The 15,036-nt window shown below is 37.0% G+C and overlaps 1 protein-coding gene across 2 annotated transcripts in view; it reads left to right on the forward strand.

Annotated features, from left to right (window-relative positions):
- The window catches only part of LOC123563964 (DNA polymerase subunit gamma-2, mitochondrial-like), a 72,295-nt gene that overhangs the window by 19,093 nt on the left and 38,166 nt on the right, over positions 1–15,036 (forward strand). For both annotated transcript variants that reach the window (XR_008369807.1, XM_045357163.2), the window contains exons 2-3: positions 13,036–13,156; positions 14,485–14,540. Coding sequence is in view for 1 of the 2 variants with exons in the window: in XM_045357163.2 (XP_045213098.2) it covers positions 13,036–13,156; positions 14,485–14,540 (177 nt within the window). In the remaining variant the exon portion in view is untranslated. The remainder of the gene's footprint in view (positions 1–13,035; positions 13,157–14,484; positions 14,541–15,036) is intronic.

Raw genomic sequence — 15,036 nt, forward strand, 5'->3', positions numbered from 1 at the left:
GGACTTTGAAATTGGTTCATACATTGCCATTTAGTGCAAGACTTATCGAAATCAAAGAAATACAGGAACATTGTTTATCTAATCTATTTATTTCTTTTGTCTGAATATCTGTGGAAATATTTTGACCCCATTCTTCAATCAATTCTTCGAATAGTCGAGCGCGCTGTCATCAGACAGCTCTTGTTAATACACACTGTCTGATGTTTTTTCTTTCATTTTTCTGGACTGCAGTGTTTACAGAGGAATTTGGCACATTTTGTTTTGTACAAAACTTTAGATGAACCCTGTGTTCGCAGCCTACTTGACAAGAGAAAAAAAATTAAAGAGTGTAGTAATGATTGCATTGATATATAAGGCATGCACCTTCCAAAACAGTGCATAAAATAGTACGACTACATATGTCACATGGCAGTGATGTGACCTTGATAGCACAAAAGTCGACTGCAGACGTACAACAAAATTCCCAGTAACTTTTTTAATCTAAGCTTCCACAGGGACGTTTTTATAATGGATGAAAATTTGCATTGGCAGAAACATTAAAAATCATGTATACGGTAAATGTAAGTTGATAAATATCTTCAAATCCCGAACTTTTCACCTTTTTAGCTCACCTGAGCACAAAGTGCTCAAAGGTGAGCTTTAGTGATCGCCCGTCGTCCGTTCGTCGTCAACAATTTGACTGTTAACACTCTAGAGGTCACATTTTTGGCCCAATCTTAATGAAACTTGGTCAGAATGTTACCCTCAATAAAATCTTGGACGAGTTCGATATTGGGTCATCTGGGGTCAAAAACTAGGTCACCAGGTCAAATCAAAGGAAAAGCTTGTTAACACTGTAGAGGTCACAATTTTGGCCCAATCTTAATGAAACTTGGTCAGAATGTTTCCCTCAATAAAATCTTGGACGAGTTCGATATTGGGTCATCTGGGTTCAAAAACTAGGTCACCAGGTCAAATCAAAGGAAAAGCTTGTTAACACTCTAGAGGTCACATTTTTGGCCCAATCTTAACGAAACTTGGTCAGAATGTTACCCTTAATAAAATCTTGGACGAGTTCGATATTGGGTCATCTGGGGTTAAAAAATAGGTCACCAGGTCAAATCAAAGGAAAAGCTTGTTAACACTCTAGAGGTCACAATTTTGGCCCAATCTTAATGAAACTTGATCAGAGTGTTATGCTCAATAAAGTCTTGGACGAATTTGATATTGGATCATCTTGGGTCAAAAACTAGGTCACCAGGTCAAATCAAAGGAAAAGCTTGTTAACACTGTAGAGGCCGCATTTATGACTGTATTTTCATGAAACTTGGTCAGAATGTTAATATGGATGATCTTAAGGTCCGGTTTGAATCTGGGTCATGTAGGATCAAAAACTAGGTCACCAGGTCAAATCAAAGGAAAAGCTAGTTTACACTGTAGAGGCCACATTTATGACCATATCTTAATGAAACTTGGTCAGAATGTTAATCTTGATGATCTTTAGGTCAAGTTTAAATCTGGGTCAGGTGGGGTCAAAAACTAGGTCACTAGGTCAAATCAAAGGAAAAGCTTGTTAACACTCTAGAGGCCATATTTATGACTGTATTTTCATGAAACTTGGTCAGAATGTTAATATGGATGATCTTAAGGTCCAGTTTGAATCTGGGTCATGTAGGATCGAAATTTAGGTCACCAGGTCAAATCAGAGGAAAAGCTAGTTTACACTGTAGAGGCCACATTTGTGACCATATCTTAATGAAACTTGGTCAGAATGTTAATCTTGATGATCTTTAGGTCAAGTTTAAATCTGGGTCAGGTGGGTCAAAAACTAGGTCACTAGATCAAATCAAAGGAAAAGCTTGTTAACACTCTAGAGGCCATATTTATGACTGTATCTTCATGAAACTTAGTCAGAATGTTAAACTTGACGATCTTTAGGACAAGTTCGAATCTGGGTCATGTCGGGTCAAACACTAGGTCACCAGGTCAAATCAAAGGAAAAGCTAGTTAACACTTTAGAGGCCACATTTATGATCATATCTTAATGAAACTTGGTCAGAATGTTAATCTTGATGATCTTTAGGTCAAGTTTAAATCTGGGTCAGGTGGGGTCAAAAACTAGGTTACTAGATCATATCAAAGGAAAACCTTGTTAACACTCTAGAGGCCACATTTTAGACTGTATCTTCATGAAACTTAGTCAGAATGTTAAACTTTATGATCTTTAGGTCAAGTTCGAATCTGGGTCATGTCGGGTCAAAAACTAGGTCACGGGGTCAAATTAAAGGAATAGCTAGTTAACACTTAAGAGGCCACATTTATGACCATATCTTAATGAAACTTGGTCAGAATGTTAATCTTAATGATCTTTAGAGCGGCGACCAATTTGTTTTAAATGGCTGTTCTTCCGACATTTTACGAGATTAACATTATCAGATAATATTAACGGTAATTGCGATAATTATCCGACAGTTTTAATTTATTTCAAACTTTTCTTTCAATTGCCGCCGTATTTTGAGTTTTTAATTTTGATTTTAGCGAGGTGTCAGTTTTGTTGTTCACAGTTTGATCTCAGTTGGAGATGATACTCAATATTTAATTACTTAGTATCGTTATATCTGTGATATTTATATTTCTTTAATCAAAATAATGATAAATTTACATGAAATTGAAATTGTTTAAGGACAAAAACAACAACAAACAAACACTCGATCTTTTACGGAATGTAACGGCAATCTTAAATTTTAGTGTAGACAATTAGCTCTGAGAGTAGTTTCCCTTTTACGTAATGATCATTAAACTGCGCATTTTACACGAGTATCAACGGTATGGGCAGTAATATTATGAAAGTATAATGACATTTATTGAAAATGTATTCAGTCTGAATTTCAGATCTGCATTAGAAGAAATTTCCTATGAATTCAAATGAAAAACAAACAAAGCAAACATAATTTTGTTTGTTTATATAACATACTTATGATTAATAAATACATACTGTTTGATTTATGATTGCAGTCATTATTTTTGTTTTGCAAGTTTTCTTGATTAGAAATATCATAAAATGTTACGTTCTGCATAAAGATTGTTTGCAAGTTCTGCATAAAAATTGTTTGCACACCATAATACACATCGCAGTTACTTACAAAAGATACATTTATAACCAAAAACCATGGAAATCTACCTTTGATTGTTGTAGACAAAGGTGTGCAACACGCAATATGTACCCTGCCCCATTTTTAACAGTACAGTACCTTGCCCTTTTTAGAGCTCTTGAAAATTCCCTATAAATGCACATCTTTCCGTTTAAAAGAGTCTGTTGAAAGTTGAAATACGATGAATATAAGATTGTGTTGTTAATAAGCATACTAGCTTGATATTGTACCATCATTGATAAAAAGACTTAAAATTGTTATTTATATTTGTCATAAGAAAATATAAAACACAACAGATATGACCTTAAATGGATAGTAAGTGTAACAAGTGTTATGTTGTTTATTTTATATACATATCCCATCTTTATGCATAAAAAAAACAGAACATGGCTTCAAAAAAAATGGATTGGCTCCAAAGTGGCTCCAAAATTTTGAAAGTGGCTAAACTGGTGGCTCCAACTTTTTAATTCCCAGCGGATGCCCTGCTTGGTCAGAATGTTAATCTTGAAGATCTTAGGTCAAGTTGCAATCTGGGTCAGATGGGGTCAAAAGCTAGATCATCAGGTCAAATCAAAGGTAAAGCTTGTTAATGCTCTAGAGACCTAATTTTAAGTTTGAAACTCAAAAGAATTGATCAGAATGTTTGTCTTGATGACCTCTAGGTCAGGTTGGAATCTGGGTCATGTAGGGTCAAAAACTAGGCCACCAGGTCAAGTCAAATGAAAAGCTTATTAATACTCTAGAGGCCACATTTATGACCATATACCTTCATGAACCTTGGTCAGAATGTTATTTTTGATGATCTTTAGGTCAGGTTTGAAACTGGGTCATGTGGGTCAAAAACTAGGTCTCCAGGTAAATGTTTCGTGATTTTGTGATGTAGTCAAAAGAAGTCCAAAGTATACTAATTTTTCAATGTCTCGTGCATTTTCATTTAGAACAAGTACTTTAATCACACTCACTGCTAAAATGCATTCTGAATTAAATGAAACAATTTTCATGTTTATACTCAAACCATAGTAATAATAGAAAGTAGAAAATTCAGTGTCCAAACAAAAACAAGTATGCATCCTTTTTAGGGTAGCAGACCATCGGACTGAAATTTCAAATACTCTAGAACTGTGATACCCTCAACATAGATATTTGACATGTAGCATTTTATGGTGGTCCTTTTCTGAGTTTGTTTTAATCAGGCCCGCCTTCACAATTGCCTTCGCCCTGAAATACACTTTTTTCACAAAGACTTATTTCAGAACTAACCTCAAGCCTTTCAGCTTAGATAGTTTGTTCAAATCATGTCCCTAAAATCAAATTATCTTGTACTGGTTTTAAAAACATCATTTACAACCTTGGTCTGTGATAAGTGTGCAATAATCATAAATGGAATAAAAGATACAAACATCGAAAATGAAACCACTGCTATTATATTTTTCCAGTTCAAAACAGCACTCCGCTTTTTTTGAGCGCTAGAATAACACTCATATAAAACTCTAGAAGTCACATTTTCTACTTGATCCTCATAAAACTTTGACAAAATATTTGTCTCTATGAAATCAAGGCCAACTTAGATTCTAACTTATCAGGGGTTAGAATTAGGTCAGGTGAGTGATACAGGGGCTGCAGGGCCCTCTTGTTTAAAATTTATTTCTTCTTTTGATTGAAGACTAGGGCATGCAAGAAAAAGAATCAAACACTAGTTGAAGGTGCAGATGGAAATATGTGGCTCTCAGGTAACTGTTTTCCTGTAACTCTGCAGAACCTCATCACCATTTAAACAATTTTCATATAGCCAGATATTGCCATCCGCAACTTCAACCAATGAAAGTTCCTTACATTCCTTTTGCCACTATTGGATAAACCTAAACAGCTGAAAATACATCATAATAGGACCTTTTTAGCTTGACTGTTTGAAGAATAAGGAGAGCTATCCTACTCAGCACAGTCGACGTCAGCATCACATCTTCAGGACTTTTTTCCTTCTTTTTCTTCACAATCCAAAATTCCACTTTTTTAGCTCACCTGAACATGAAGTACTCAAAGGTGAGCTTTTGTGATCGCCCTGTGTCCGTCGTAGTCCGTCATCGTCGTCAACAATTTGACTGTTAACACTCTAGAGGTCACAAATTTGAGCCAATCTTAATGAAACTTGGTCAGAATGTTACCCTCAATAAAATCTTGGACGAGTTCAATATTGGGTCATCTGGGATCAAACACTAGGTCACCAGGTCAAATCAAAGGAAAAGCTTGTTAACACTCTAGAGGTCACAATTTTGGCCCAATCTTAATGAAATTTGGTCAGAATGTTAATCTTGAGGCAGTATAGGTCAAGTTCAAATCTGGGTCAGGTGGGGTTAAAAACTAGGTCATTTGGTCAAATCAAAGGAAAAGCTTGTTAACACTCTAGAGGCCACATTTATGACTGTATCTTCATGAAACTTGGTCAGAATATTAATCTTGATGATCTTTAGGTCAAGTTCGAACCTGGGTCATGTCTGGTCAAAACTAGGTCACCGTGTCAAATCAAAGGTAAAGCTTGTTAACACTGTAGAGGCTACATTTATGACTGTATCTTCATGAAACTTGGTCAGAATGGTAATCTTGATGATTTCAAGGTCCATTTTGAATCTGGGTCATGAAGGATCAAAAACTAGGTCACTAGGTCAAATCAAAGGAAAAGCTAGTTTACACTGTAGAAGCCACATTTATGACCATAATTATCTTAATGAAACTTGGTCAGAATGTTAATCTTGATGATCTATTGGTCAAGTTCAAATCTGGGTCAGGTGGGTCAAAAACTAGGTCACTAAGTCAAATCAAATTAAAAGCTTGTTAACACTGTAGAGGCCACATTTATGACTATCTTCATGAAACTTGGTCAGAATGGTAATCTTGATGATCTCAAGGTCCAGTTTGAATCTGGGTCATGTCGGGTCAAAAACTAGGTCACTAGATCAAATTAAAAGAAAAGCTAGTTTACACTTTAGAGGCCACATTTGTGACCATATCTTAATGAAACTTGGTCAGAATGTTAATCTTGATGATTTTTGGTCAGTAGGTTTAGGTGAGCGATACAAGGCATTCATGGCCCTCTTGTTTTCACAAAGCGGCAGGAAAAAAAATCACAATTTTGTGCAGATTCCACCAATTATTGGGGCTTTATATTTTGTTGTTTACGTTACGGTAAACTTGATGCTGAACAATATCAAATTTGAGACTATTTTTAGCTCAACTATTCAAAGAATAATCTAGCCTATTCTACTCACCACACATTGGTTAAAGTTTTGCATGCAAGTATATATGGCTATCATTTAAAGGCATATAGCTTTGAAACTTATATTTAGCTCACCTGAGCACGAAGTGCCCAAAGGTGAGCTTTTGTGATCGCCCTGTGTCCGTCGTCCCTCCGTCCGTCATCAACAATTTGACTGTTAACACTCTAGAGGTCACAATTTTGGCCCAATCTTAATTAAACTTTGTCAGAGTGTTACCCTCAATAAAATCTTGGATAAGTTTGATATTGGTTCATCTGGGATCAAAAACTAGGTCACCAGGTCAAATCAAAGGAAAAGCTTGTTAACACTCTAGAGGTCACAATTTTGGCCCAATCTTAATGAAACTTGGTCAGAATGTTACCCTCAATAAAATCTAGGACGAGTTCGATATTGGGTCATTTGGGGTCAAAAACTAGGTCACCAGGTCAAATCAAAGGAAAAGCTTGTTAACACTCTAGAGGTCACAATTTTGGCCCAATCTTAATGGAACTTTGTCAGAATGTTACTTTCAATAAAATCTTGGACGAATTTGATATTGGGTCACCTGGGGTCAAAAACTAGGTCACCAGGTCAAATCAAAGGAAAAGCTTGTTAACACTCTAGAGGTCACAATTTTGGCCCAATCTTAATGAAACTTGGTCAGAATGTTACCCTCAATAAAATCTTGGACGAGTTTAATATTGGGTTATCTGGGGTCAAAAACTAGGTCACCAGGTCAAATCAAAGGAAAAGCTTTTTAACACTGTAGAGGCCACATTTATGACTGTATCTTCATGAATCTTGGTCAGAATGTTAATCTTGATGGTCTCAAGGTCCAGTTTGAATCTGGGTCATGTAGGATCAAAAGCTAGGTGACCAGGTCAAATCAAAGGAAAAGCTAGTTAACACTGTAGAGGCCACATTTATGACCATATCTTAATGAAACTTGGTCAGAATGTTGATCTTGATGATCTATAGGTCAGATTCAAATCTGGGTCAGGTGGGGTCAAAAACTAGGTCACTAGGTCAAATCAAAGAAAAAGCTTGTTAACACTCTAGAGGCCACATTTATGACTGCATCTTCATGAAACATGGTCAGAATGTTAATCTTGATGATCTTTATGTCAGTTTCAAATCTGGGTCATGTGGGGTCAAAAACTAGGGCTCCGGGTCAAATCAAAGGAAAAGCTAGTTAACACTTTAGAGATCACATTTATGACCATATCTTTATGAAACTTGGTCAGAATGTTAATCTTGATGATCTTTAGGTCAATAGGTCAGGTGAGCGATACAGGGCCTTCATGGCCCTCTTGTTTCTTTTTCTAGGTCAATTACCATCCTCACTGGGTCAAGTACCATAACTCTGACATGTATTTTGGCCAAAGTGTGCCCCCTTCTGGACATAGAAAATCCTTGTTAAAGTTTTACATGCAAGTTACTATCTCCAAAACTAATGCAGATATTGAATTGAAACTTTCACATGTGTCTTTGGGGTCATAAAACTAGGTGATAGCTTCAAGAGCCAGAACTCTGACATGCATTTTGGCCAAATTATGCCCCGTTTTGGACTTAGAAAATTCTGGTTAAAGTTTTGCGTGCAAGAACATATGGCTATCATTTAAAGGCATATGGCTTTGAAACTTATTTATGCCCCATTTCAAAGAAGGAGGGATATATTGTTTCGCAGATGTCGGTCGGTCTGTCTGTCGGACAGTATGTAGACCAATCCGTTTCCAGATGATAACTTAATAATGCTTGGGCTTAGGATCATGAATAGGGAGGTTGGTCATAACCAGCAGATGACCCGTATTGATTTTGAGATCAGTAGGTCAAAAGTCAATGTCACAGTGACCTGGAACAGTTAAACGGTTTCTAGATGATAACTCAAGAACACTTGGGCCTAGGATCATGAAAGTTTATAGAGAGGTTGGTCATGAGCAGCAGCTGACCCCTATTGATTCTGAGGTCAGTAGGTCAAAGATCAAGGTCACAGTGACCCTGAACAGTTAAATGCTTTCCGGATGATGACTCAAGAATGCTTGGGCATAGGATCATGAAAGTTGATAGGGAGGTTTATCATGACAAGCAGATGACCCCTATTGATTTTAAGATCAGTAGGTCAATGGTCAAGGCCACAGTGACCCCAAACAATTCAACAGTTTCTGGATGATAACTCTAGAACATTTGGACCTAGGATCATGAAAGTTGATAGGGAGGTTGGTCATGACCAGCAGATGACCCCTATTGATTTTGAAGCCAGTAGGCCAAAGGTCAAAGTCACAGTGACACAGAACAGTTAAACAGTTTCCGGTTGATAATTTGAGAATGCTTGAGCCTAGGATCATCAAAGTTGATTGGAAGGCTGGTCATGACCAGCAGATGACCACTATTGATTCTGAGGTCAATAGGTCAAAAACCCCTTACTAGAATGACTTGATACTAATGCAGATGTAACCTGTGACCATTCCTCATCTTCAGACATCACCTGACCTCAGTTTGACCTTGACCTTGATCTCATTTTGGACTTGGGTTGCTTTATATGGGCCATCTCTTGGTTAACCAAATGGGACCGTTTCGTGTAGCGTCAATACCCCTTACTAGAATGACTTGATACTAATGCAGATGTAACCTGTGACCATTCCTCATCTTCAGACATCATCTGACCTCAGTTTGACCTTGACCTTGACCTCGTTTTGGACTTAGGTTGCGTTATATGGGCCATCTCTTGGTTAACTAAATGGGACCATTTCGTCTAGCATCAATACCGCTTACAAGAATGAATTGATACCAATACAGATGTAAACTGTGACCATTCCTCATCTTCAAACATCACCTGACCCCAGTTTGACCTTGACCTTGACCTCGTTTTGGACTTAGGTGCAAAATCTATCGACAAGGATGCCACTGGGGGCATCAAGCATTTATTGAACGCAGCTCCTTGTTCTTTTTTTAGGTCATTGACCAACCTCACTGGTCAAGTCCCATAACTCTGACATGTATTTTGGCCAAATCATGCCCCCTTTTGGACTGAGAAAATCCTGGTTAACATTTTACATGCAAGTTACTATTTCCAAAACTAATGCAGATATTGAATTGAAACTTCAAGTGTCTTCGGTGTCATAAAACTAGGTGATAGCAACAAAGTCCTAGCTCTGACATGCATTTTGGCCAAATTATGCCCCCTTTTGGACCTGGTTAAAGTTTTGCATGCAAGTACATATAGCTATTACTTAAGGCATATGGCTCTTTAACTTGTTTTTTTTCTTTTCTAGGTCAATTACCAACCTCACTGGGTCAAGTCCCATAACTCTGACATGTATTTTGGGCAAATTATGCTTCCTTTTTGACTTAAAAAATCCTGGTTAAAGTTTTGCATGCAAGTTACTATCTCCAAATCAAATGCAGATATTGAATTGACACTTTACTGTATCTTTAGGGTTATAAAACTAGGTTATAGCATCAAGTCCCATATCTTTGATATGCATTTTGGCCAAATTATGTCCCCTGTCTGGTTAAAGTTTTGCATGCAAGTTACTATCTCCAAAATCTAATGCAGATACTGGATTGAAACTCTATAGATATTCTAACATTAAGGGTAATATTCCTGCTTCTTGGACAACAATTTGAAAAGTCAAGCATTTGCTGTCTTACAGACAGCTCTTGTTAATTGAATCAAGTGATTTAGCAGTGGTGTATCTGGTACAGTACCGAAATGAAACAGAATTTATACAGGGTGTAATGATAAACAAGCGCGCTTGTGGTTGTGTGTCCGGTTTTAAAATGTCGAAAAATACTTCACACAATGCTTTCGACAGCTTAAGAGCAACAGTTGCATTTTTAGCTCACCTGTCAGAAAGTGAAAGGTGAGCTTTTGTGATCGCGTGGCGTCCGTCGTCCGTCTGTCCGTCCATAAACTTTTGCTTGTGACCACTCTAGAGGTCACATTTTTTGTGGGATCTTTATGAAAGTTGGTCAGAATGTTCATCTTGATAATATCTAGGTCAAGTTCGAAACTGGGTTACGTGCGGTCAAAAACTAGGTCAGTAGGTCTAAAAATAGAAAAACCTTGTGACCTCTCTAGAGGCCATATATTTCATGAGATCTTCATGAAAATTGGTCAGAATGTTCACCTTGATGATATCTAGGTCAAGTTCGAAAGTGGGTCACGTGCCTTCAAAAACTAGGTCAGTAGGTCAAATAATAGAAAAACCTTGTGACCTCTCTAGAGGCCATATTTTTCATGGGATCTGTATGAAAGTTGGTCTGAATGTTCATCTTGATGATATCTAGGTCAAATTTGAAAATGGGTCACGTGCCTTCAAAAACTAGGTCAGTAGGTCAAATAATAGAAAAACCTCGTGACCTCTCTAAAGGCCATATTTTTCATGGGATCTGTATGAAAGTTAATCTGATTGTTCATCTTGATGATATCTAGGTCAAGTTTGAAACTGGGTCATGTGCGGTCAAAAACTAGGTCAGTAGATCTAAAAATAGGAAAACCTTGTGACCTCTTTAGAGGCCATACTTTTGAATGGATCTCCATAAAAATTGGTCAGAATGTTCATCTTGATGTTATCTAGGTCAAGTTTGAAACAGGGTCATGTGCGGTCAAAAACTAGGTCAGTAGATCTAAAAATATAAAAACCTTGTGACCTCTCTAGAGGCCACACTTTTGAATGGATCTCCATAACAATTGGTCAGAATGTTCATCTTGATGATATATAGGTCAAGTTCGAAAGTGGGTCACGTGCCCTCAAAAAGTAGGTCAGTAGGTCAAATAATGAAAAAACGTTATTACCTCTCTAGAGGCCATATTTTTCATGGGAACTGTATGAAAGTTGGTCTGAATGTTTATCTTGATAATATAGGTCAGGTTTGAAACTGGGTCAACTGCGATCAAAAACTAGGTCACTAGGTCTTGAAATAAAAAAAACCTTGTGACCTCTCTAGAGGCCATACCCTTGAATGGATCTTCATGAAAATTGGTCAGAATGTTCACCTTGATGATATCTAGGTCCAGTTTGAAACTGGGGCATGTGCCTTAAAAAACTAGGTCAGTAGGTCAAATAATAAAAAAACCTAGTGACCTCTCTAGAGGCCATACTTTTCATGGGATCTGTATGAAAGTTGGTCTGAATGTTCATCTTGATGATATCTAGGTCAAGTTTGAAACTGGGTCAACTGCGTCAAAAACTAGGTCAGTAGGTCTAAAATTATTAAAATCTTTTGACCTCTCTAGAGGCCATATTTTTCAATGGATCTTCATGAAAATTGATCTGAATGTTCACCTTGATGATATCTAGGTCATTTTCGAAACTGGGTCACGTGCGGTCAAAAACTAGGCCAGTAGGTATAAAAATAGAAAAACCTTGTGACCTCTCTAGAGGCCATATTTTTCATGAGATCTTCATGAAAATTAGTGAGAATGTTCACCTTGATGATATCTAGATAAATTTCAAAACAGGGTCACGTACCTTCGAAAACTAGGTAAATAGGTCAGATAATAGAAAAACCTTGTGACCTCTCTAGAGACCATGGATCTTCATGAAAATTGGTCAGAATTTTTATCTTTATAATATCTAGGTCAAGTTCAAAACTGGGTCACATGAGCTCAAAAACTAGGTCACTATGTCAAATAATAGAAAAAACGACGTCATACTCAAAACTGGGTCATGTGGGAAGAGGTGAGCGATTCAGGACCATCATGGTCCTCTTGTTTTTGATATCGGTATTTAAAAGAACTAAGTAGAAATTGAAATACCGTAACGTTTTCCCATAGTATCAATTGCTAAAATCGTAAATACATAGTCATAGATCCAGGGTATATTTCCAATGAATTGAATGTGTTTCAGTATTTGCAGTGTTTCCTTGCTGGAAAAGAAATTTGTGTCCATGAGTTATTGATTAAGGCCTTTATATGTTTACTATTTCTGTTCACAATTTTGTAGAATTGCCTATAATTTTTTCACAATTTTTCCAAATGCCATGGTATGTTTCACAATATGACTAGGCCCAGGCCCCTTCACAATTTTGGCTAAAAAAGCACTGATCTTGGTTAAGTTTTTTGTACCTGTCCACATTTTGACAAAACCTTTTGACATATAAGCTTGTGTACCATCACTATGTCCACTCAAGATCTCCATCTGTAGTCAAGAGTATGTAACTATTCAAAGATATTTGGCTGAATTTTGGCCCTTTTTGGACTTGGAAATCAGTTAATTTTTACATACCAGACCATATTTTGTCTAAACTGTTTGACATATGGATTTGAAACTTTGCAAACTTGTTAACCATCATAGTCTCCATATGTAGGCAAGACCACTTAACTAGAACAAGGATTTTGGCTCAGTTATGGCCCTTTTTTGACATAGAAATTAGAAATCTGAAAATCTCTGTTAATATTTTGACCCCATACTTACATCAATTCTTCAAATAGTCAAGCGCACTGTAAACAGACAGCTTTTGTTAAAAATAAGGTGGGAAGTAATTTTCTTGTAGAAAAATGAGACTTAATGTATATGAAAACATTCCTATTCTGTTTGAACGCTCTTACCTATAGTACTTTGAATGAATACATTTTGAATTGTAAATAAATAATTTGTGCTGTTTATTAATTAATTGATTAAGTTTTATGATTATGATTGTGTACACAGATTTAGTGCCCACAATGACACAAGTACCTAGCTGGGATAAAGTACTCAAGCTGCTGAAGAAGACACAATACCTTTATGGACCAGGATTGTCTCAGTTACGAGAAAATGTCCGGAAGATGTGGTAAAATGTTTTGAAGGAGCATTGTTATAGTATTGTCTGAAGTGACTTTCAATTCTGTAAATGTTGGAAATCTTTGTACTTTGATACTTTGTAAATTTTTGAAGTTTCTGGGAGAATGTTTTTCAGATGTTTCCTTTAAAACTAGAAAACTTGTTTTGCTTTTGCACTACATTACATGTTCATATTTAGCTCACTTGTCACGTAGTGACAGGGTGAGCTTTTGTGATCGCCTTTTGTCCGTCCGTCCATCCATCGTCTGGCCACAATTTCTTGTTAACAAGATCCCATCTTGTATTGGCATAATGTCTCAGATCCTTTCAAAAACTGGCTAGATCCCATATTGGGTTTCAGAGTTATGGCTCCTTAAAGGGCCAGAATTTGCTATTTTTGGCTTGTGAACACGATAGAGACCTTATTTTGCAATTGATTTTAATTAAACTTGCACACAACTTGTATTGGCATAATATCTTGGTTCCTTTCGGAAACTGGCCAGATCCCTTCATGGGTTCTAGAGTTATGGCCCCTAAAAGGGCCAAAAATTGCTATTTTGGCTTTTGCAGCCATATAGAGACTTCGTTTATGGTTTAATTTGATACAAACTTGCAAAATATAACAACAATAGATCTTGGGATTCCGTGATAAATCGGGCAGATCCAATCATAGGTTTCAGAGTTATGGTCCCTGATTGACCTCTGAAAGAGCCAAAAGTTGTTAATTTTACCTTGTGAACACGATAGAAGTGACATTTTATAGATTCCGTCATGGGTTCTAGAGGTACTGCCCCTAAAAGGGGAAAAATTTTCTATACTGGCCCTTTCAGCCATATCGAGATTTCATTTTAATATGCTTTGAATTGAAATCAAGGAATAAGCTTGTTTACACTCCAGGGGGCACATTTTGGATTCTATCTTCGTAAAACTTGGTCATAATGTTTGTTATCATAAAGCCTTGAATGAGTTCAAATCTGGGTCATGTAGGATCAAAAGTTAGGTCAGTAGGTCAAATCAAAGGAAAAGAGAGGCCACATTTTTGCTCCAGTCTTCCTGAAACTGTCAGAATGTTTGTTTTCATGAAATCTTGGACAAGTTTGAATCTGGGTCATGTGGGGTAAAAAGTTAGGTCACTGGGTCAAATCGAAGAAAATGCTTGTGTACACTCAAGAGGCCACATTTTTGGTCCAGTCTTGATGAAAATTGGTCAGAATATTAATTTTGTCTCTATGAAATCATTAAGTCAAATATGTTTACACTGTTATGGTGTGTTACTCAGGTGAGCAACCTAGGGCCATCTTGGCCCTCTTGTTAGTCTTATGTCATTGTATGCTACAGGCTTGACAGGATGGTAACGAAAGCAGAATCCTCCTTTCTTATTGATGTACCGGCAGGTAATTTGCTTATCATTTACAATATATGCTGCTCTAATATGAAAATACACTGAACTATTTTATATAAGGAATAAAAAATTTCCTCTTTTATATGTCCTCCAAAATCTTTTGGAGGCACTTAAAGTTGCCCTTGTCCGACCATCTGTGTGTGTGTGTGTCTGTCTGTGGAATTTGTGTCTTCTTTTGGAGGCACTTAAAGTTGCCCTTGTCTTACCCTCTGTGTGTGACTGTCTGTGGAATTTGTGTCTTCTTTTGGAGGCACTGAAAGTTGCCCTTGTCCGACCATCTGTGTGTGTGTCTGTCTGTGGAATTTGTGCTGTGCATATCTCAGAAACTATTTGACCTAGAGTCATCATACCTCACAGGATTGTTATTGAGCATGTGAAGTTGTGCCCCTGGGATTTAAACTGGGATTTCACACAGTTACACTAGAGGTATGGCCTTTGACTTAGTCAAAAATATGCATAAAAAGGGTCTTAAAGTCGTTGCATGTATG

The sequence above is a fragment of the Mercenaria mercenaria genome, chromosome 2 (assembly GCF_021730395.1).
Source record: "Mercenaria mercenaria strain notata chromosome 2, MADL_Memer_1, whole genome shotgun sequence".
Classification (NCBI taxonomy): Eukaryota; Metazoa; Mollusca; class Bivalvia; order Venerida; family Veneridae; genus Mercenaria; species Mercenaria mercenaria.